The following is a 24,136-nucleotide window of genomic DNA, read 5'->3' on the forward strand; positions in this document are numbered from 1 at the left end:
AGACAGGTTTCAGGAAGTGGTTAGACTAGATGACCTCTGAAGTCCTCTCTAATTATAAAATTAGAAAATTCTATTAATGTAACTCTTTTCCTGAAGAAAGTTAGATTACACACTATGTAATAAATTGACTGATAATGGGGCTCTGCTTTAGATGTTATTCTCAAACTCTCTATTACTTAAAAAAGAAACAGTGCATTTAGAATTTCAAACCAGAAAAATAACCAAAATGCAATAAAGATTCCGTCAAAATTAAACTAATTTCATTTCTTACCAAAGTCTGTGGAAAGGCATTATTTCTTATAAACAGTTGGAATGAATAAATAAACAAGGGACAATGACTTTCCTACAATTCATTTTAGCTATAATGTTCTCTATAAATGAGACATCTATTTAAAAAAATTAAAGGGTCTAACAAGGTTATAATAATTAGATCTGTTGAAAAAAGAAAAGGATGTTTCAGTAGGCAATATTAGAGCATACTACAGATTCCCTATTTGCTTTTTCTTTCTTTTTAAAAAAATTCTATTAATTTATTTACAGATTATTAAAACAATCTTGTTGTTACGAGTAAACATATTCCACCTTCCCCCACAAAAATAGAAAAACCTCATGAAAAATAAAGAGACGAAAACAAAAAAAAAAATTGTACTTCAGTCTGTATTCACATACCATTGGCTGTGTCTCTGGGATGGATCATAGTCTCTTGAGTACATCAAAGAAGCTGCTTCAATATTTTTCCCCCTTGCTACTGCTAATTGTATTTCCCTCCATTCATTTCTCCCCATTACCATTTATTCTATTCTCTCTTTCTCTCTTTTCACTTCACTTCATCCCTCCTTGAAAGTGTGTTGTGGGGCAGCCAAATGGCAAAGCATATAGAGCACCAGCCCTGGAGCCATGAGGACCTGAGCTCAAATCCTGCCCCAGAAATCAAACAACCAACCAGTCATATAGACCCAGGCAGGCACCCAACCCCACACCTTGCAAAAAAAAAAAAAAAAAAAGTCTGCTATAACTGACTACTCTCTCCCATGTTCTTCCCTTTGCTGTATCACCTACACTCCCCTCCCCCACCCCATTCCTTTTTTTCCCATCCCCTTCCTCTCCTTTTTTCCTCTAGGGTAAGATAGATTTCCATACCCTATTAAGTGTATATGTTGTTTCCACTCTGAGTCAATTCCAATGAGAATGAAGGCTCACTCATTCCCCCTCACTTTCCCCCCTTCCACTCCATTGCAAAAGCTTTTTCTTGACTCTTTTATGTGAAACACCTTAGCCCATTCCACTTCTCATTTCCCTTTCTCCAAGTATATTCCCTTTAACCCATTGACTCCATCTTTATCTTATACCTTCATATTCAGCTTTCTCCTGACCCTTATCTATATATGCTCCTTCTAACTGCTCTATTAATTGAAGTGGTTCATCTGAGTATCCTCTTTCCATGAAGGAATACAAACAGTTCAACATCATTAAATTCTTCATAATTTACCTTCTCATCCACCCTCTCTATGATTCACCTAAATCCTGTACTGGATGATCAAACTTTCTATTTAGCTCTGATAATTTCAACAGGAAAATTTTAAATTCCCCTATTTCACTGAATGTCCATCTTTTGCCCTGGAAGAGGATGTTCAGTTTTGCTGAACATTTCAAGCTCTATTAATTCTGGAATATTATATTCTAAGCCCTATAAGCCCATAATGTAGATGCTGCTAAATCTTGTGTTAACCTGACTATAGCATCATGATATATGAATTGTTTCTTTCTGGCTGATTGTAATATTTTCTCTTTGACTTAGGAGTTCTAGATCTTGGTTATAATATTCCTGGGAGTTATTTTTTGGAATCTCTTTCAGAAGATGATTGGTGGATTTACCCTCTGCATCTAGGATATCATGGAAATTTTCCTGGTTAAATTCTTTTTTTAAAAAAAATATATTTATTTAAGGCAATGAGGTTAAGTGACTTGCTCAAGGTCACACAGCTATGCAATTATTAAGTGTCCAAGAGGCTGGTGCTCTATCCACTGTGCCATCTAGCTGCCTCTGAAGAAATTCTTTAAGAATAAAGTCAAGCACTTTTCCTGGTCAGACTTTCAGATAACCCAGTAATTTTTAAATTGTCTCTCTGGATCTATTTTCCAGATCAGGTGTTTTTCTACATTGTCTTCTAGATTTTCATTCTTTTGGTTTTGTTTTAATGTTTCTTGATTTCTCTCAAAGTCAACAGCTTCCTTTAACTCCATTCTATATTTGAAGGAGTTGTTTTCTTCAGAGAGCTTTCTTATTTCCTTTTCCATCTGGCCAATTCTGCTTTTCAAGGCATTCTTCTCCTCATTAACCTTTTGGATTGCTTTTTTAACATGTTGTTTTTGTATGTCCTTGGCCAAGCTGCTGACTTGGTTTTCATGATTTTCCTGCATTACTCTCATTTCTCATCCCAATTTTTCTTCTACCTTCCTTACTCGATTTTCAAAAAAATTTTTTTTTAGCTCTGCCATAGCCTAAGACCAAATTCCTATTTTTCTTGGGAGGTTTTGGATACAGAAGCTTTGACTTTGTCATCTTCTGAGGGTGTGTTTTGATCCTCTCTAGGATCAAAGTAATTATCTATGGTCAGGTTCTTTTTTTCTGTTTACTCATTTCCCCAGCCTATGCCCTGATATTAAGGTGCTTCCCAAGCTTTTGGGTGTTATTGGGGTACCTCTGCAAGGACATCATTCCCTTCAAGGTCTTAAGAGAGACTGAGTGCTCTTCTGGTCTGCACTTTAATCTGTGGATGACCACAAGCACTGCCCTCTGCTATAAGGAAGGTGCTTGTTGCTCTGTGGTAATAGGGGGTCACCAGTCTGTGACCAGGGTCTGGACAAAGCACAAGAGTACTGTCCCAGAGATAGCAGAGAAACCTCGACAGTCTCCTCCCACCCCCTTACCTTCAGTGACCTGAATGCTCTGGGAACAGCTGCCAGGTGGCTCCCTGATGGATGACTCCGCAGGCCTGCCTCTGTTTCCCAGGGCCAGGGCTGCACCAAGTATCACTAGCCTGGGCTCCATGCTCACTCTGGTAGAATTTACCTACTGATCTTCTAAGTTGTCCTTGGTGATCCCTGGGTTGGGAGGTCTGGATACTGCTTCTGCTGCCATGAATCCAGGCTTCCCAGTAACCCAGGCACCCTGTGGTTTAGTCCTAGAAGGCTGGAGCTCATTTTCTCAGGCAAGGCCCTTTCCAAGCCCAGTGGAACATGGCCTTCCCATGGATCTTCCAAGTTACCTTGGGCTAAAGAATTGTTTCACTGAGTCTTTCTTTGGCTTTTGCCTTTCTAAAATTTTGTTTGAGTCATAATATTAAGATTTTGGAGCATTGTGGAAGAGAGCTTCTGGAAATGCCAGACTTCACAGAGCCATCTTGGCTCTGCCTCTTCCACCAACTGCCTTTTTTGTCAAACCTTTCCTTCTTTATTTTAAATTTATTTTTATTAAAGAAATTATTTGAGTTTTACAATTCCCCCCCAATCTTACTTCCCTCCCCCACCCCACCCCCAGGAAAACAATCTGTCAGTCTTTACTTTGTTTCCATGTTGTACATTGATCCAAATTGAGTGTGATGAGAGAGGAATCATATCCTTAAGGAAGAGACAAGAAGTCTAAGAGGTAACAGGATCAGACAATAAGATATGTTTTTTTTCCCTAAATTAAAGGGAATAGTCCTTGAACTTTGTTCAAACTCCACGGCTCCTAATTTGGATACAGATGGCACTCTCCTTTGCAGACAGCCCAAAAATTGTTCCCAATTGTTGAACTGATGGAATGAGCGAGTCCTTCAAGGTTGATCATCACTCCCATGTTGCTGTTAGGGTATACAGTGTTTTTCTGGTTCTGCTCAACTCACTCAGCAACAGTTCATGCAAATCCCTCCAGGCTTACCTGAAATCCCGTCCCTCCTGATTTCTAATAGAACAATAGTGTTCCATAACATACATATACCACAGTTTGCTAAGCCATTCCCCAATTGAATGACATTTACTTGATTTCCAAGTCTTTGCCACCACAAACTGGGCTGCTATAAATATTTTTGTACAAGTGATGTTTTTACCCTTTTTCATCATCTCTTCAGGGTATAGACCCCAGTAATGGTATTGCTGGGTCAAAGGGTATGCACATTTTTGTTGCCCTTTGGGCATAGTTCCAAATTGCTCTCCAGAAAGGTTGGTTGAGTTCACAGCTCCACCAACAGTGTAATAGTGTCCCAGATTTCCCACAACCCTTCCAACAATGATCATTATCCTTTCTGGTCATATTGGCCAATCTGAGAGGTGTGAGGTGGTACCTCAGAGAAGCTTTAATTTGTATTTCTCTAATAATTAATGATTTAGAGCAATTTTTCATATGCCTATGGATTACTTTGATCTCCTCATCTGCAAATTGCCTTTGCATATCCTTTGACCATTTGTCAATTGGGGAATGGCTTTTTGTTTTAAAAATATGATTCAGTCCTCTGTTATATTTTAGAAATGAGTCCTCTGTCAGAATCATTAGTTGTAAAGATTGTTTGCCAATTTATTACATTTCTTTTGATCTTGGTTACAGTGGTTTTATCTGTGCAAAAGCTTTTTAATTTAATGTAATCAAAATCATCTAATTGGTTTTTGGTGATGTTCTCCAACTCTTCCTTAGTCATAAACTGCTCCCCTTTCCATAGATCTGACAGGTAAACTAGTCCTTGATCTTCTAATTTGCTTATAGTATTGTTTTTTTTTTTAGGTCTAAGTCCTGTAACCATTTGGATCTTATCTTGGTAAAGGGTGTTAGGTATTGGTCTAAGTTTCTTCCATACTAACTTCCAATTATCCCAGCAGTTTTTATCAAAGAGGGAGTTTTTATCCCAGTAGCTGGACTCTTTGGGTTTATCAAACAGCAGATTACTATAATCATCTCCTGCTTTTGCACCTAGTCTATTCCACTGGTCCACCACTCTATTTCTTAACCAATACCAAACAGTTTTGATGACTGATGTTTTATAATATAATTTTAGATCAGGTAGGGCTAAGCCACCTTCTTTTGTACTTTTTTTCATTAAGCTCCTGGAAATTCTTGACTTTTTATTTCTCCATATGAATTGACTTACAATTTTTTCTAACTCATTAAAGTAATTTTTTGGAATTTGGATTGGTAGGGCACTAAACAGGTAGTTTAGTTTTGGTAGAATTGTCATTTTTATTATATTAACTCTACCTAACCATGAGCAGTTGATACTTGCCCAGTTATTTAAATCTGATTTAATTTGTGTGAGAAGTGTTTCTGAGTCTGTCTTGGCAAATAGACTCCCAAGTATTTTATATTGTCTGAGGTTACTTTGAATGGGATTTCTCTTTCTAGCTCTTCCTGCTGTATCTTGCTAGACATATATAGAAAAGTTGAGGATTTATGAGGGTTTATTTTATAACCTGCAACTTTGCTAAAATTACTAATTGTTTCCAGTAGTTTTTTGGATGATTTCTTGGGATTCTCTAGGTAGACCATGATGTCATCTGCAAAGATTGAGAATTTTGTCTCTTCCTTCCCAATTCTAATTCCTTCAATTTCTTTTTTTTCCTCTAATTGCTGAAGCTAACATTTCTAATACAATATTGAATAGTAGTGGTGATAATGGGCACCCTTGTTTCACCCCTGATCTTACTGGGAATGCCTCTAGCCTCTCCCCATTGAAGATAATGCTTGTTGATGGTTTCAGATGGATACTGCTAATTATTCTAAGGAACAGTCCATTTATTCCTATAGTCTCTAGTGGTTTTAGTAGGAATGGATGCTGTATTTTGTCAAAAGCTTTTTCAGCATCTATTGATATGATCATATAATTTCTGATAGGTTTGTTGTTGATATAATTGAGTGTACTAACAGTTTTCCTAATATTGAACCAACCCTGCATTCCTGGAATAAATGCTACTTGATCATAATGTATTATCCTAGTGATAACTTGTTGTAGTCGTTTTGCTAAGATTTTATTTGAGTTTTGCATCTATATTCATCAGGGAGATAGGTCTATAATTTTCTTTCTCTGTTTTAACTCTTCCTGGTTTAGGTAATAGCACCATATTGGTTTCATAGAAAGAGTTAGGCAGAGTTCCATATTTCCGTATTTCTCTAAAGAGTTTATATAGAATTGGAATCAATTGTTCCTTAAATGTTTGGTAGAATTCACTTGTGAATCCATCAGGCCCTGAAGATTTTTTCTTAGGGAGTTCAATGATGGCTTGTTGAATTTCTTTTTCTGAGATAGGGTTGTTTAGGAATTTAATCTCTTCTTCATTTAACTTTATATTTTTGTATATATTCATCCATTTCACTTAGATTACCAAATTTATTAGCATAGACTTGGGCAAAACAATTTCAAATTATTAATTTCCTCCTCGTTGGTGGTGAGTTAACCTTTTTCATTTATGATACTAGCAATTTAAACCTTTCCTTCTTAACCATGAGTGCTTTCTCTTCCTCCAAATTATTTTGTTGATGAGTGAATGATATCATTCATTCCTTCGAGCAGCCAATTTTTGATATTTATGGAAGGCCTTGCTATATGAGAGTTACTGGAAAATTTTAAAAATAATTATAACTTACAATTATCTAGCACTTTTTAACTTACAAAATACTTTTCTCACACCATCCCTGCAAGGCAGGTAGTACAATTTCTATTGCATTTTATTTACCTATAAAATGAGGAACCTGAGAATCAGAGATTTGTCCAGAGTCACTGAGCTAATAATGTCATAACAGTAATTTTGAACCCAAATCTCCTAATTATAGCCCTAATATTTAGTTTACTACATTTAATGCTGAAGCTAAAACAGTATAATGAAAAGAATTTATACACAGATGAGAAATAGTTTGACAGTTGGCCAAATATGGGGCTGAATGACAATTTTTTTGACAGGGAGAGAGTTAATAGCTTAGGATACAACCAACTCATGGTTGAATGGCAACCATAGGTGGTCACAGATACAGGAGTTTGGCAACAACAAAAAAATCAATTAAAAGGATTCTATGAGAACCCATTGCCTGGGGAATTTAAATTGAAACTATGTATATTTTATTTTCTTTATAAATTATGGGCCACACATCTTAGATCAGTAATATTTATAATAAACTTACATATATTTATATATATATATACATATATTTACACACACACACACACACACACACACACACACATTTTTATTAACATAATTAAACACCTATCTATGTAGGAGAAGGCATCTGACTTCTCTTCCTTAGTTCAAATCTGACCTCAGAAACTTATTAGCTGTGCAAACTTGAACGAGTCATTTAACTCAGTTTGCCCCAGTTTCTTCTTCAGTAAAATGAACTGGAGAAGGAAATGTCAAATATCTCTAATACCTTTGCCAAGAAAACCACAAATGGGACCACAGAGACTGAAAAACAACTGACAATAATATACAGAAGAAAGGAAATAGCTATGTCCCCAGTTTATCTCCCCTTCCCATTTTCCTAATAAATAGGGGAGGAGAGCTGTCTCTGACCAGAAGACAGGTCTCAAATTCCCCAAACACTTAAGAAAGAGAGGTAGATGATTAAAGAAAGAAAAGATGTTCACAAGAGGAAAGCTCTTAAATAAAAGAGATGACCCACATGAGTATGCTTGACTGGGGATATATTTTAGATCAAATGATCATTTCTATGGTCATCAAATTTGAGTAATTGAGAATGTTACTTTAGTTCTCTAAGCCATTTGTAAAATGAGCATAATAACACCTACCTTACAGGGCTGAGAGGATAAAATGAGATCACATATGTAACCTGTTTTTTAAATCTGAAGCTATCATAAACATTCTCATTATGTGAGAATTTTCAAGTCACTGATCTTCCTGGCATTTTATTATTATACTATATGTTCTACATTTATTTTTTGTACCTCTGTACCCTTTCCTGCTTGATAAACAACTGCATTTCCCTCGATTCATCAAATTAGGTTTAAATGGCTTTACACATAACTGTCACTGAGTTAACCACAGAAAATCATGTGAATTTCACATGATTCCCTGAAAATATTCTTGAATAAATCTACACAAAGCAAATGTTTCTTTGTTCTGTTTATCCAAACCACACTCTCACCCTCCACAGAAATAACCAGACAGGACTTCCCATTTTCTCACTTTCATTGTTTGTAAGGTGATAAGGAAAGTGCAAAAAAAAGATAATCTTAAATAGGCCAAGGGGACATGAAAATAAAAGGAGATATGGTAAACATGGACAACTTGGCCACAAACTCTAAAGGAGCAATATAAATTAACACTGTTCCAGAACTATCCACTCTGAAGGTTTAAAAAGAAAAAAGCAAATTGAGTCATCACCATTGTTACTAAATGCAGAGGTAGATATGAATGTGGTCCAATCTGCTGATCCATTTCTACCCAGAATAGAGAGGTCTGAATAACAGTAATGGTTCTACTATCACCTACAGCCAATCAAGAAGCTTCCGAGTAGAACTCTCCCTAGAACCTGTGAAAGTATTTATAATTGTCATATTGATAGATATATATGTGTAATGAATTTACTAATAATTTAGATTTTTAGAGATCCAACAAACTCTGATTTGGGAGTCAGAGACTCACAGTGCCATTTCAAGTTATTCATTCTTGTGCTGTACTGTATTTCTGTGTTAAGTGAAGAAAAACAGAAACTGTAGAACCAGTTTCTGTTACAAAACTGTGACCTTGTACCTCATAAACAAAGTACCCATTTCTAAGACTTGAGAAGAATTGTTCTCCAAGAACTGATACACCTCTATTACCCATCATTTGTGGGTTTGTGAATGAAACCACTCAAGCCCTGGAGAATAATTTTTTTTGTAATTCACCTTCCACCTCCCTTCCCATTTGTGATTTACATATATATTATCTCAGTAGGGGAACTGGAATTCTCCAGAGAACTTCCAAGATTTGCAAACTATATTCCCCATTCTGAATCAACTAATTAAACCACTACTTGATTAAGTTTACCTTTTTCTGGTCTCCTCTATTTCACCTTCAACCATTCCCAGATTAGAGAGTGGTCCAGTAAAAAATTCTCTTAACAAACCATAACTGAAGAAGTTGGAAATTAATTATAAACAAGGGTGCAATTCATTCATTTGCTCATTTAATAAATACTTTCTGAGCTCCATTACAGAAAAGGCCCTTTACCAAGTATCCAAATATTTGTTAAATGTGCCTTCTTTTTTGAAAGATGAGAGGACTCATGGTGCAGTGGAAAATATGCTGAATCTGGAGTTAGAGGACCTTGGTTCAAATCTCATCTCTGTCATTTATTAACTGTATAATCTTGGTTGAGTGAATTAACCTCTGGGACTCAGGGTCTTCATCTGTAAAATAAAGGGATTGGACTATGACCTCCCTGGATGATCCTATAAATTTAAAAATATCTGGCTTCCTATTTGTTATGCCTGAGCCAGTGTAGTAAAGTATTTAGAACTGGGAGGTAGATTTGAGTTTTGAGGCCATATTTACTTGTTAGTGTCCATGTGACTTTAGGCATGTCACTTTCCCTATTGATCTTAGTTTATATCTGTAAAATGAGTGGGTTTTCCTAGGTGACTAATAATATTCCTTCCAATATTATCCCAATCCAGTAAAATACTATGTTCCTAGATTCAGGCAAGTGCCTCCCACCTCCTACTGAAGATCTACAGGAGCTACTGCAATATGATGACAGAAGGAGATATTAAGGTTCAATGGGTGTGGCAGTCTTGGCTCTACCCATGACAAATTGCAGAAGCGTAGTAGAAAGGAAAAGTCCAGGCCTACAGCTTACAAACTTCTAGTTTACATGAGTTCAAGGATAAGGGTTTCCTGGGAGAGTGCTAGCTCCTTCACTTTCTTGATAACCACAGCTCTTAGAATTGTATCTGGTACATACAGGCCCTTAAAACATGCTTATTGACAAATGGATTGACTTCCACAGGCACACTCTTGTTTTCCCCCTTTTATTCAAGGGCAGATCAAAACTAGAGAGTCTTATGCCAGTCTAGTTGGGTGAGGGTCCCTTTGTTATGACTATGTATCGCAGAACTGGCCCCATTCAACAAAGAAGCTGGATCTCTTTGCAGCATCCCTTGTCTGAACTCTGGGTCTGAAGTAAATGGAATCAGAAAAAGACATTACATGATTTTGTTTGGAGTGTTTTTTTTCCCTCCCTCATACTTGTAAATGAAAAATTCATAGTGCCTTGAATAGATCACCTATTTTATGAATTACACCAAGAGCAAATAGGTGACATTCCTTATATATGATGTAAGAGCTTTTCTCCTTTTTTCATCATCTTTTCTGTATTCACAGTAGTACTATTTTAAAAAATCTGATTCATAGCTACAACAGTAACAGAGGTTATCAAGTCCAACCTTCCACTATCTCAACTCCTTTATTTCTTCAATTAACTCTGGCCCACTCTGTCCATTCTTTCCAACTCTTTACTTCTCATTCTTCTTAGACTCCTTAATTTTATCCTTTCCCTGTCCCTGACATCTCTTATGGTCCCACAACCAATAAATGATTTGGAGAGAAGCAGCGTGGTTTGAGTTCATTGAGATGCAAAGTTCCTTCATTCTAGTGCTTCCTATAATACCCTTATTCCAACCTTGTTCTTTCCCCTTTCCTCTCCAGTTCTCTTTTCTTTCTCTAGCCTTTCCCATTCTTTAATCTACCTGACCCAAACTATAAAATATCTCCTATAGTCCACTTTCCAATGATATTTTTGAGTTTGAAAGAAGGACTCACACTTAATACCAGCAGAATTTTACTATCTGTTGGGGGGGGGGGGTTTAAGTGAGGAAAGAGGGGTCCAGATGATTTTTGAGAAAAATACTAAAATAGAATTTCTTGTTTTTTCTTTACAAATAAAGTTAAATTTAAGAAATAATTATTCTTATTCTTAAAAACCAAAATTATGCAGAACTCTAACCCTGGCAATGAGAGCTATAAGTTTTTCCATACATGATTCTATGAATCCTGAAAGTACTGTGGATCACAGATATGGTCAACACTGACTTAATGTGACAATTAATCAAGAGATCATAGATAAATGAAATCCTTAGGGGAATTAGAACTATCAGATTCCAGCTAATGAAACTTATGTGATATTGAATTGTTACATTACAAAATTGAATGATTTAAGTTCTCTATCTCTGTCTCTGTTTCTCTGTTTCTCTCTCACATTCACTTCAGTCTTTAATCTCAATCAACACTGTAGAGTATGTATCTAGATTTTGATACTGCCCCTTAAGCTGCTGGACCACAAAGAGATTATAAGACCCTATGGTGCAATTCTTTGGCTCATTTTTATTTAAGGCAATGGGGTTAAATGACTTGCCCAAGGTCACACAGCTAGGTAATTATTAAACGTATGAGACCGAATTTGAACTCAGGTCCATCTGAGTCCAGGACCAGTGCTCTATGCACTGTGCCACCTAGATGCCCCAAAGGGAACTTTTTTTTTAAAAAATTGGACCTGTACTTCCTTTACCATAGGAAGTTCCCGCAAGGAACTTCCTCTACCAACATTCTTTGGAAACATAGGGCTAGTACCCTTGTAGCTCATGTTCTCCAGGCTACAGAATCCTTACTTTCATCTCCTTGTTTTTCTACAGTTTAGTCATGGGACTTATTGAATAACCCCTTCCTTTCCAGAGTTGTCTAAAGTATCTAATTCCCCACCTACTCCACTGTCAAGTAACATTCCTAGAACTGCCTCCTGAGTAGAGTAAAAAGACCACCAAATAGCATTGTTAGTGAAAGTAGGTCTGGAGCCCACTTAATCTTTTAATTTGAAAGTAACATTTTATCTTCATAATATGTATAGAAATACTTTGTGACAAAATAACATATGGGAATTGCTAATTTTTACATATTAATAACTTGTATCAATATCAAATCAAATCACTCAATCACTAAACATATAAGATAGACACTGTGCTAAGGACTTGGGGGATATATAAAGAGACAAAAGAATAGTCCCTGTCCTCAGAGTTTACAATTTATTGGAGTAGACAGCATGCAAACAAAGCAAGTTATATACAAGATAAATAGGAAATAACTGACTGAGGAAAGAAACTGGAATTAAGAGGGGTTGGGAAAGATTTATTGAAGAAGGTAGAATTTTAGTTGTGACTTATAAAAGGATGCCAGGGAAGTCATTAGTCAGAGAGGAGGAGGGAGAACATTTCAGGCATGGGGGACCAGAAAGAATGCCTGTAGACAACAGATGGAGTGTTTTGGTGGAACAGCAAGGAAACCAATGTCACTAGATTGAAGAGTACACATGAGGGAGTAAAGTGCAAAAACACTGGACCAGTCTCAAACTATTGGGGAGAGGGAGTATGAAGGGCTTTTTAATTTGAGCCCACAGTCAATAGGAAGTCACTGGAATTTATTGGGGGGGGGGTTACATAATCAGACCTTTGATTAAGGAAAATCACTGTGGTTGAATAGAAGAGAGACTGATGTAGAGAGATCCATTGCAATAGTCCAAGTCTGAGGTGAAGAGGACCTTCACTAGAATGGTGGTCAGCATCAGAGGAGAGAAGGGGATATTAAGAGCTCAAAAGTGAAATTGGTATTAAAGATCATAGCAAGAAGAATTTGGGAAAAAACAAATGAGATCTACATCATATATTGTGAGTTCAATTGATTTTCCATCTCTCTCTCATTAAATCAGAGCTGGAATTCATCTTTTAGAAAATCATCAATGTGAATATCATGTCATAACAGTATTTTAGTGATATCCCTTACTGAGGGATCCAGACAGTAGATGGGGAGCCAAGGAGAAAATTTTTCATTATGTTAAATACATTTTTCACTGAGGTCCTACTTTAATACTTCACTGTGGCATGGAGTGACATCTGTCCACTTAAAAGGTTATTAGAATAAATTCTGGCAGGTTCTACCAAGATGCAAAGGTTTGTAGCTTGAGTCCAGTCATAACTTTCTCACTAAGTTTATTGGAATGATGATGATCACCAAGTGATAAGATTTTTTTTTTGACCATAGCATCTTCTAAAGGTATGGTAGGGGTGAAATCTGAGTAGAAAGATACCAAACCAAGCATAATTAAGAATCTTTTGAAATATCAAATAAATCAGCTTGGTAATAATATGATAAGAAAAATGGGGAAAAAAGATTCATTTGAATTTGATTAATACTTCTCCAAATTTTAAAAAGTTATTTTTCTTATTTTAACATTTTTTTTGCCTATCCCTACACTAAAATGAGCCATTCGGATCTCAGATAGTTTATTTTAAGAGTCTTCTTTCTAAGGGAGCCATTGAAATTCACCTAAGTGGCATTTTGTGAGTCCTAGCCATCTTTTGGCAATTCTGAGACTTGGTAGAGATTTCTTTTTTTTTTTTACTGCCCAAGGCCTGATTCTTTTTGGTGCACTGAGAAGATGATAAAAATCAGCTCCCAGAATCCACATCTAATTTCATTCTGATACCCCGTCGTGCAATAAGAACAACAAAAAAAGCTTTCATTCTCCTCTCCTTTCTATATTTCCTCATCTTGACAAGGCAGTTGACACCTGATGAGGACTAGATCTCTTTTCCTGCTTGTAGCCAGGATCTTGTAAAGATCCGTCTCCTTCACCTCTCTAAAATATGCATGCAGGAGCGCAGCCTCTCCTTTCTGTCTGTCCTTCTCCCCCCACCCCCCCCAGTCTGCAGAGCTGAGTGGACTAGGCACTCGCGTCTCCTCTACACACATAATAAGATGTTCAAAGGTGTCCTACCCTGAGATTGCGGCCAGTTTTTGGTGGGCCTGCCGGGCCATCTCACAGCCTTTGGTTCTGGTCTTGTGCATCTCCGCCCTCAGGGATGGACAGCTGACGGAGACGTCCCCGATGGAGATGACTAGTTCTCGATACAGGGCCACTTGGGTATTGAACTCTTGAACAAGCTGGAAGAAAGATGAGTGACTTTTAGGAGGCGCCGCAAAAATCCCCGGGAAGTTTCCTACCCGATAGGTGCGAGCAGAGAGGCCTGTCATCCGGGGGCCCCGCTGCACCGACATTCGGCAGAAAATGACTTTTTTCCAGACACCTCAAGGTTTTTACACGAGGAAGCCCGCGCCGGCCTGTTCTGCCCCCTGCACCCCCCCCCACGTCCGCACCAAGGCTGGCTCCCTCGCCCGCTGCCCCCCATGCCCTTGGTGGCCGGTGCCCGGCCGGGCCTCCGGGAGGCGGCGCTCGGGTCGGGCGCGCCGCGCGGGGGGCCACGGCAAGGTCGCCCCGGCCCCGTCCGTGCGGGCTCCCCTCCCCCACCTCCGCCTCGGGGGGGGGGGGCTGCGACCGGCCCCCCCGCGCCGCCCCCCGCACGTTCCCCTTCGCCCCGAGATGCGGGAGGGGGAGGGGGCCGCGGTTTTAAAAATAGTGCCACCGCACGGGATGGGCACGGCGGGCCGGACCCACCATCTTGCAGTCGTCCAGGGCGCGCTGGGTCTTGTGGGCGCTGTCGGAGCCGCTGCCCCTGCGCTCCCAGTCCCCGCTCGGCAGCGCCGGCTTGCTGATCTGGAAGATGGAGGCGCGAGGCGGGCGGCCGGGGCGCTTCTTGCGCCCATTCGGTGCAGAACTCATGCAGACACATCCACCACGCCGGAGCCGCGGCTGGGCTGCCCGGGTCCCCCGCGGGCGCGGCCGGAGCGGGGCCCCCGCGCGCCGAGGGCCGCGGCCGAGGCGGCGCTCAGGGCCGGGGCGGCCGGTCACCTTCAGCTCGCGGGAGCGCTGGGCGGGCGGGCGCTGCGCTCTGCGGCATCGCCGCCGCGCCGGGCCGGACGGAGGGGTCGGGGCGGCCTCAGCGGCATCTCAGCCCCCGCGGGGGCAGCCCGGCGCCGGCGGAGGGCTGAGCCGCGCTGTCCGCACGGACCTGGGGGCCGGGCGGGGACGAGGGCGCCCGGCGGCTGCGCGCCGCCATGCAGGAGGGCCCGCGCGGGCCGGGGGGGGGGGGCGGCGGGGGGCGGCTCCTCCGCCCGGCGCGGATCCCGCCTCGGGGGCTGCGGTGCGGGAGCTCCGTGGCGGGAGCGGCGGGCGGCGGGACGGGCCCACTGACGCGCACAGCCGCCCGGCCCCCGGATAGGACGGGGCCGCGGCGCCCGCGCCCCCCGCCCCCGCCCCCCGCGGCCCGCGCTCAGCCAATCACGCGCGCGGGAGCCGCCGTGCAAATATTACTTCATCCGCGCTATTATTAGACACGAAAAGTGTCATGGAGCGGCTGTCACCGCGCGCCGGGGCCGGCGGCGGCGCGCGCGGGCGGCGGGGGGCGCGGGGCCGCGGGGCGCGGACGGCGGGGCGGGGGGCGGCGGGCGCGGGCCCACAAAAGTTTCCCGTCTCGAGCGGGGCGGCTGCGGGGAGGCGGCTGAGGCCGCCGCGTCACGTGGGCAGCAGGGGGGCCGCCGGGCGCAGCCGCTGGGACCCGCTCCTCGGCGGGGACGGAAGTGCCGGGAAGCCCAGAAGGGCGGCGGAGAGGGCGGAGGCGGCAGGAGGGGGCCCGGGGGTCGGTGCCGCCACCCGTCCCAGCCCCCCACCAACAGGAAGCGCCCATTTGATTTCGGGGGGGGGGGGGCGCCGACCTGGGGCTCTGAGGCACTTGAACCCCGGACAGAGCCGTGTGACAGGCGGCGAAGAGACACCTGCCAAGAGCGAGCTTGTGCCGCCCCCCGTGGTGAGCAAGGTGCGCCTCCGGTCTCCAGTCGGACCTCTGCGCCCCCTCACGCCCCCCGCACCCACGCGGGGAACTACCGAGGTGGCATAAAGGGCTCATGACGCCGGGAACCAGAGCTGGCAGTGAGTGCAGCTTCTGCACAGCCTTAGAGAAGCGCCCGAGGGCTCCGGGGCTTAATGACGTTCCCCTTGTCCCACGGCTAAGGTAGACAGGGCACCTGAACCCGTCTTCCTTCTTCCTTTTCCTCATAAAATGCGATATAAATGGGTCAGCAAGCTATTAAAACAGAACAAGGTAAAGCTCCGGATCCTATTGTCCATTTCTTGTAGGTGCCAGGGTTAGAGACGAAGAGATGGTTCCCGGCAGTTCTTTAGTCCTAAGAATGGGAGTGCCAGGAGCTGTGAATGAGACGAAGTTCACCTCCTTTCTTGAGTTCTAGCTTTGTCCCAGAAAAAGACAGCAAAGTTTGAAGTTTCTAATTCATCTGTTTTCTGGTGGTGACTAGGTTGGGAAAAAACCAAGTAATGATAGGCTCACGTAACAAGAATGAGGAAAAGGTGCTAAATATACTGGACATATTGATGCAATCACAAAATATTTATTGATCACCTACCATATACAAGACAATACTACTAAAATGGAGCACCCACATAAGAAATGAATTAAGTAATCAATATTTATTGGGTACTTGCCATAATGGAGGGACAGTGCACCACTGTTGATAAAAGTCAGACCTTGGCATTAGGGAAGCCTAGGTCTAAATCTTGTCCAGGACACAGGTATAAGCTACGCCACAACAGTAAAGATACCTCATTCCACAATGAGAAATTGAGGTCTAGAGACACATGCTTCATCACCCTATTAGCAAATGTCACCGTCAGGTTTCTCATCCCTTCTCTAGTCCAGGAGTCTACCTTCTGCATGAAATTCTAGCATCATGCCATCTGAATTATTTACTCGGTATCTTATATGTATTTAGTTATCTACATATGTTTTCCTCTATTAGATTATGAATGCTTTGAAGGTAAAAACTTTTTTCTTTGTCTTTTATGTCCCCAGATTTGTTGTACACACTATCATACTTACAGAAAAAAATGTACAAACCATGATCTCTCTGAAAGTCTTATTGTCTCATTGGGAGCCATAAGTTTCTCTCTCTCTCTCTCTCTCTCTCTCTCTCTCTCTCTCTCTCTCTCTGTGAGTATGTGTGTGTGTGTGTGTGTGTGTGTGTGAGAGAGAGAGAGAGAGAGAGAGAGAGAGAGAGAGAGAGAGAGAGAGAGAGTTTATCAGTTTAGGAATAGGAAATGCATTTGGAGGGATTTTGAGACTTGCTTGGTACAGGTGACCAAGTTAATCTTTATATACCAAGGTCCTACAGAGAAAGTAGAGATAACTGACCCACAAATAGTCAGAGGGTTACAGGTTAGAACCTGAAAGAACTTAAAAGTCATGTATTTCAATCCTATTCACTTTACAAATGAAGACATTGCAGTCTAGAGTCTTGCCTAAGGTCACACAGATAATAAGTAACTTAGGCAGGATCTGAACCCAGTTCATGTGTCTCCAAATGAAGTTTTTATCACTGAATCACAAAGCCCATCAGTATTTGAAATATAGCAGGTGCTTAATAAAAGTTTACTGATTCTACTACCAATGTGGGTTAATTTAATTGGGGAAGGCTTTCTGGAAATGATATGGAAGCTGACAAAAGCAGTGTGGAAAGAAGAACAAACCCTCTTCTGGGTTTGGACATAATTCATAAGCAAAGGTCCCCTAAATGCATAGATGAGTACAGTTTATGCTGGAATAGTAAGAAGGCTAGCCTGATTATGGTCTAAGAGGAAAAGAGCATAGATATAATCATAGTATGGGGTCAAGAAGGCAGGGAGGAAAAAGCAGAAAATGTAGGGAAAGCAGCAATTCCTATTTGCTATAATTTTTTTGAGCAAGTGCATTATGTGGTTTTTAAAAAAAGTTTTAATGAGATTAGTCTGAAAGAAGTATTCAAGATGACCTGGACGTGGGATGGGGAGTAGAAAATGAAGACAAAGAAACTAGCTATTTTGATTATTATGGTACTACAAGTGGGAAGCAACCAGGGGACAACTAGGCTGGTGACAACAGAAATAGAAGACAGAAATCAGAGACATTTCAAAGAAAACAAAAGAATTGAAAATTAACATAAAAACACTTAACTGTTTGTAATCTCATTGATGGTGGTGACAGAATGAACTCTAAGGCCCCCATTGCAAGTCCTTTATCAACAATTCCTGCCTCAGAGTGGGGACTTGGCATATGAAGAAAACCACTGAAGTCTCATCCCTGAGAAATCAGTGCATCTCCAGATCATGAAGGACCAGAATCCTTGAGCTGAGCCCTAAGGATGCTTGGAGGATATAGAATTGTCATTTAGACATGGACATAGCAGTTTTCTAGGTTGGGAAGAATTCAGTCTTTTTTGTTAAGGATTAGAATCTATCTTATAGATGAGGTCCCTTGAAGGACCAGGGTTTATTTAAATTTTTTGTGTTTCCTTGTGCTTTGCTGAATCTCACAGAGTATATAAACTCTCAGAATCATGTTTTTAAATGCAAAAAAAAAATGAAATACATAGAATTACAGTGGAAGCAAATATTTTGAAATATAATTATCATAATGTTACAAACCAAAACCATTTTCATGGACTCAAACTTAATGCCTGATTTAGAAGGACCCTCTGTAAGGATTGTAACTGGTGAAAATCTTAGCTGCCCAAGCTAAAAAGTCAACCACTGGACCCCAGCAGTTCTTAAGATCATAGATTTGGAGCTGGAAGTTAGTTCTAAGGTCAACTTCCACACCAACTCTCTCATTTTACAAATGAGGAAATAGAATTTGAGAGATCCATAGACTTGGAGAGATTCTTAGACTTGCTTGGTGCAGGTGACCAAGATTAATCTTTATACCAAGGTCCTCAAACACTAAAGCTGGTGGAGTCTATTTGTTTCAGCCCTGGTCAACAGCTGATGTTTCTAAGGAGAGGAGCTGACAGAGAGAAAATCAAACAAGTTCTATAGAGGGGAAATACCCTCAATAAGAAGGATCAAGAGGAGCTCTCAGATAAAACTCATCAGCTAAGGACTCTAACTAAACTTTTGAGAGACAGAACCCACAAAGGGACCCAGTGAGGCAGTTCTCCTACTCAAGGTAACCTGGAAAAGAGCAGAAAGGCTTTGCTCCCCAGGATTGGAGAGGCAGCCTGCAAGAGGGGTGGCCCGCCAGAGCCAAAGAACTTCAGCCTCCCGGAGGCAGCCCCAGGGCGCTGGGAGTCTCAGCTCACAGCAGCAGGGGAGTCTCCTGAGCTGCACCCCTGGGGAGCACTGGGCACAAAGTGGGGGAACAGCGGGGGACCTCTGCCAGAGCAAGCACATGGAGCCCAGCCCTCGGGGCACACAGGGAGCAGCTTGGTCTTACTGCAGCCCAGAGCCAGAAACAGACGCAGGCGGAGCCTGTAAGCAGGGGCCTCCAGGGTATGAGCCCATTGAGCTGAGGGAGGGGAGTGAAGAGAGACTGCAGAGCTCTGTCCTCTGCCCCTGGAACAGGACTCTGGGGCTCTGACCACATTCAGATCCTGATCCCAGTCTAGGCCCCCCCATAGAACAGCAGGGTCCCCCCACCTCGGCCCAGTGGCAGAGGGGGGCACTTATGGTCATTCACAGACCAGGAGGGAGGACAGAGCCTCACACACTGAGACCCTTGTGGGAGTGTACCAAAAGCTCAGGAAGCACCCCAAACCAGGCCCAGGCTGGGAAAATGAGCAAGCAGAGAAACAAAAGGAAGACTATTGAGAAATATTTTGCAAATGAGCTCAAGAAGGATCAAAATACTCAGTCTGAAGATGAGGAAGCACAAGCTCCTGCATCTAAAGACTCCAAGAAAAACAGAAATTGGGCTCAGGCTATGACAGAGCTCAAAAAAGACTTTGAAAATCAAATGAAGGAGTTGGAAGAAAAACTGGGAAAAGAAAGGAGAGAGATGCAGGAAAAACATGAAAATGAAGTCAGCAGCTTAGTCAAGGAAATCCAAAAGAATGCTGAAGAAAATAGCATGCTAAAAACCAGCTTAGGTCAAATGGATAAAACAGTTCAAAAAGTTATGGAGGAGAAGAATGCTTTAAAAAGCAAAATTGGCCAGATGGAAAAAGAGATAAGAAAACTCTCTGAGGAGAACAAATCCTTCAGACAAAGAATAGAATTCAGGAAGATTGATGAATTTACCAGAAATCAGGAACCAATACTTCAAAACAAAAAAAAAATGAAAAATTAGAAGAAAATGTGAAATATCTCATTGAAAAAACAACTGATATGGAAAACAGACTTAGGAAAGATAATTTAAAAATTATTGGAATACCTGAAAGTCATGATCAGGAAAAGAGTCTTGACATCATTTTCAAAGAATTACTACAGGAAAATTGCCCTGATATTCTAGAAGCAGAAGGCAAAATAGAAATGGAGAGAATCCACCGATTCCCCAGAGAAAGAGATCCCAAAAAACCCAACCCCCAGGAATATTATAGCCAAGTTCCAGAACTCCCAAGTCAAAGAGAAAATATTCCAAGCAGCCAGAAAGACACAGTTCAAATATCGTGGAGCTGCAGTCAGGATCACACAGTACTTAGCAGCAACTACATTGGAAGCTCGTAGGGCTTGGAATACAATATACCGGAAGGCAAAAGAGCTTAGAATGCAGCCAAGAATGAACTACCCAGCAAGGCTGAATGTCCTCTTCCAGGGAAAAAGATGGACTTTCAATGAACCAGGGGAATTTCAAATGTTCCTTTTGGAATGGCCAGAGCTGAACAGAAGGTTTGATCTTCAGATACAGGACTCAGGTGAAGCATGGAGATTGGAGGAGCGGGGGGGAAATATGAGGGACTTAATGAGGATGAACTGCATAGAAAAATGACACTGATAATACTCATATGAACCTTCTCAGTTAATAGAGCAGGTAGAGAGAGCTTTTATAGTTGAAGCACAGGAGAAAGCTGAATTCAAAGATAAAATATGGTGTAAAAATGGAGTCAATAGAAAAAAAGGGAAATGGAATGGGAGAAAGAAAAAGGAGAGGGGGAATAGTCCAAGATATTTCACATAAGATTTTTTTTTTATTACAATGAGCTATTGCAATGATATGGAAGGGGGAAGGCAAGGGGGAATGAGGGAACCTTTGCTCTCATCAGAGATGGCTAGGAGAGGAAACAGCATATATACTCAATGGGGTATAGACATCTGGAGTAAGAAGGAGGGGGGAGCAGGGGGAAGGGGTGGGGTTGGAGGTCAGATATAACACATTTTCTTTCTTACTTCTTGCAAGGGGCTGGGATTGGAAGGCCTGCCCAGGACCATAGGGCCAGGTGGATTCTGGACCTAAGGGGTGGTATGGGGGCTCAGGGCTTCTTGACCCCAGGACCTGCTGAGCCATTCAACGACCCTACAGCAGAGTCAGAGTGAAAGGAGAGAGAAAATATAGTACATGGTAGTGGAGAAATAAGAAAGGAGGGAGTTGTGATCAGCAATGGCAACATTGGAAAAATATGGAAGTAACTTTTGTGATGGACTTATCATAAAGAATGCGATCCACCCATGACAGAGTTGTTGGTGTTGGAACAGACTCAAGCACATTTTTTTGTTATTATTATTTGGGGGAGGGTGCAGGGCAAGTGGGGCTGGGTGGCCTGCCTGGGGCCACATAGCAGGGTGATCTTTGGGTGTCTGGGGCCGGATTTGGACCCAGGTGCTCCTGGCTCAAGGGCCAATGCTCTGTCTGCCACCCAGCCACCCCTACTATTATTACTATTTTGTTTTATTTTGGGTCTTTTTTTTTCTTCTTCTTTCTGGTTTTTGCAGGGCAGTGGGGATCGGGTGACTTGCACGTCACACGGCTGGGTGATTGTTGGGTTTACAAGGCTGGATATGGGCTTGGGTGCTCGTGGCTGCAGGGCTGGTGCTTTGTCCATTGTGCCACCTGGACATACCTACAATTATTACTATTACTTTTATTTTTAATTTTAATTTTTTCTCTCCCCTTTACTTTTTTCACCCAAGCAAGTCTATCTATATTCATGGGGGAGGAGGGGTATTTTGTTTACTTGTAAACAAGAATATTTTATTAATGTAAAAAAACCATTTGTACAAAATGAAAATAAAAAATAAATTTAAAAAAATGAAAAAAAAACACTAAAGCTGGTGCTTTCCCTATTATATCATTTTATATATTTTTCTCCCACTTTGACCCTAGAAGAAGTCATATTTGCAGATCTTTCCAGGTCCAGACCCCTGATTCCCTGACTTGACTCTTCTGTAACTAGAAATCTGTTTATTTTCCTAATCCCTAAAAAGAGCACCCCACAGCCACCTCATTAATGGAGCTTTAGATCCATTTAGAAAAAGCATAGATGATTTCCAGCAGTTTAACTTGAGAGAGTAGAAGAAAGGTCTTGGCTCCAGGCAAAAGTGGGGTTCATCTGGCCATTCCCCAATTGACAAATGGGCAAAGGATATGCAAAGGCAATTTACAGATGAGGAAGCCAAAATCAAACCAAAGTTAAATGAAAAATTGCTCTAAATCCTTACTTATTAGAGAAATGCAAATTAAAGCATCTCTGAGATACCACCTCACACCTCTCAGACTGGCCAATATGACCAGAAAGGACAATGTTCAAGGTTGGAAGGGATGTGGGAAATCTGGGACACTAATACATTGTTGGTGGAGCTGTGAACTCATCCAACCTTCCTGGAAAGCAATCTCAAATTATGCCCAAAGGGCAACAAAAATGAGCATACCCTTTGATCCAGCAATACCACTATTGGTTCTATACACTGAAGAGATTATGAAAAAGGGTAAAAACATCACTTGTACAAAAATATTCATAGCAGCCCTGTTTGTGGTGGCAAAGAATTGGAAATTAAGTGAATGTCCTTCAATTGGGGAATGGCTTAATAAACTATGGCATATGTATGTCATGGAATACTTGTTCTATTAGAAACCAGGAGGAATGGGAATTCAGGGAAGCCTGTAAGGATTTGCATGAACTGATGCTGAGTGAGATGAGCAGAACCAGAACAACACTGTATACCCTAACAGCAACATGGGGTGATGATCTACCTTGATGGACTCGCTCATTCCATCAGTGCAACAATAAGGGACAATTTGGGGCTCTCTGCATTGGAGAATACCATCTGTATCCAGAGAAAGAACTGTGGAGTTTGAACAAAGTTCAAGGACTATTCCCTTTAATTTGGAAAAAAAAACTGCTATCTTATTGTCTGATTTTTTTTTTATCTCTCATACTTTATGTTTCTTCTTTAAGGGTATGATTTCTCTCTCATCACACTCAATTTGGATCAGTGTACAACATGGAAACAATGTAAAGACTGGCAAATTGCTTTCTGTTGGGGGTGGGGGAGGGAAGTAAGATTGGGAAAAATTTGTAAAACTCAAAATAAATAAAATCTTTAATTAAAACAAAAGAAAGAAACCAGGAGGGATGGGAATTCAGGGAAACCTGAGCAAGATGAGCAGAACCAGAAAAATACTGTACACCCTAACAGCAACATGGGGGTGATGATCAACCTTGATGGACTTGTTCATTCCATCAGTGCAACAATCAGGACAATTTTGGGGTTTCTGCAATGGAAAATGCCATCTGTATCCAGAGAAAGAATTTTGGAATTTGAATAAAGACCACAGACTATTACCTTCAATTTAGAAAAAAAATGCATTATCTTATGTAATTTTACTATCTCTTATACTTTATTTTTCTTCCTTAAGTATATGATTTCTCTCTTATCACATTCAACTGAGATCAATGTATACCATGGAAACAATGTAAAGACTAACAGAATGCCTTCTGTGGGGGGAAGAAAGCAAGAATGGGGTGGGAGGGAATTGTTAAACAAAATAAAACCTTTCTAAAAAAAGGGGTTCATTCAGTGGACAAAGTGAATTCAGTTTAGAATAAAAGCCAATGGAGATGTCTTATTTTTTGTTGTTCAGTCATTTCAGTCAAATCTGACTCTTCATGACCCCATTTGGGGTTTTCTTGGCAGAGATCCTATTATAGCTTGCCATTTCCTTCTTCAGCTCATTTTGCAGATGAAGAAACTGAGGCAAACAGGGTTAAGTGATTTGCCAGAGTCACACAAGTAGTAAAGAGTCTAAAGTTCAGATATGAATTCAGGAAGATGTCTTCCTGACTCCTGGACTGGTACTTTCCCCACTGTGCCACCTATAGGGTGTTGAAAGTATAGGCAGGGAGCACAGTCTGGAGACAGATTTCAATCAAGGTAATAGTTTAAATCATTATAATTCTTCAGCCAAGAGAAAATGAGTGCACAAATAAAAGAGCAAAGCTGGGAGCTGTGGATTGGCACAGAGTT

The 24,136-nt window shown here is 41.4% G+C and overlaps 1 protein-coding gene across 4 annotated transcripts in view; it reads right to left on the minus strand.

The window, feature by feature from the left end:
* The window catches only part of RGS7BP (regulator of G protein signaling 7 binding protein), a 122,609-nt gene extending 107,485 nt beyond the window's left edge, over positions 1-15,124 (minus strand). For 2 of the 4 annotated variants that reach the window (XR_012471219.1, XM_074199620.1), the window contains exons 1-2: positions 14,471-15,124; positions 13,793-13,959 (exon numbers count right to left, since the gene is read on the minus strand). Coding sequence is in view for 3 of the 4 variants with exons in the window: in XM_074199620.1 (XP_074055721.1) it covers positions 13,793-13,959; positions 14,471-14,635 (332 nt within the window). In the remaining variant the exon portion in view is untranslated. The remainder of the gene's footprint in view (positions 1-13,792; positions 13,960-14,470) is intronic. The other 2 variants (XM_074199619.1, XM_074199621.1) reach the window with 2 other exon arrangements.
* Between the last annotated feature and the right edge of the window lie 9,012 nt (positions 15,125-24,136).

This window comes from Macrotis lagotis, chromosome X (assembly GCF_037893015.1).
Source record: "Macrotis lagotis isolate mMagLag1 chromosome X, bilby.v1.9.chrom.fasta, whole genome shotgun sequence".
NCBI lineage: Eukaryota > Metazoa > Chordata > Mammalia > Peramelemorphia > Peramelidae > Macrotis > Macrotis lagotis.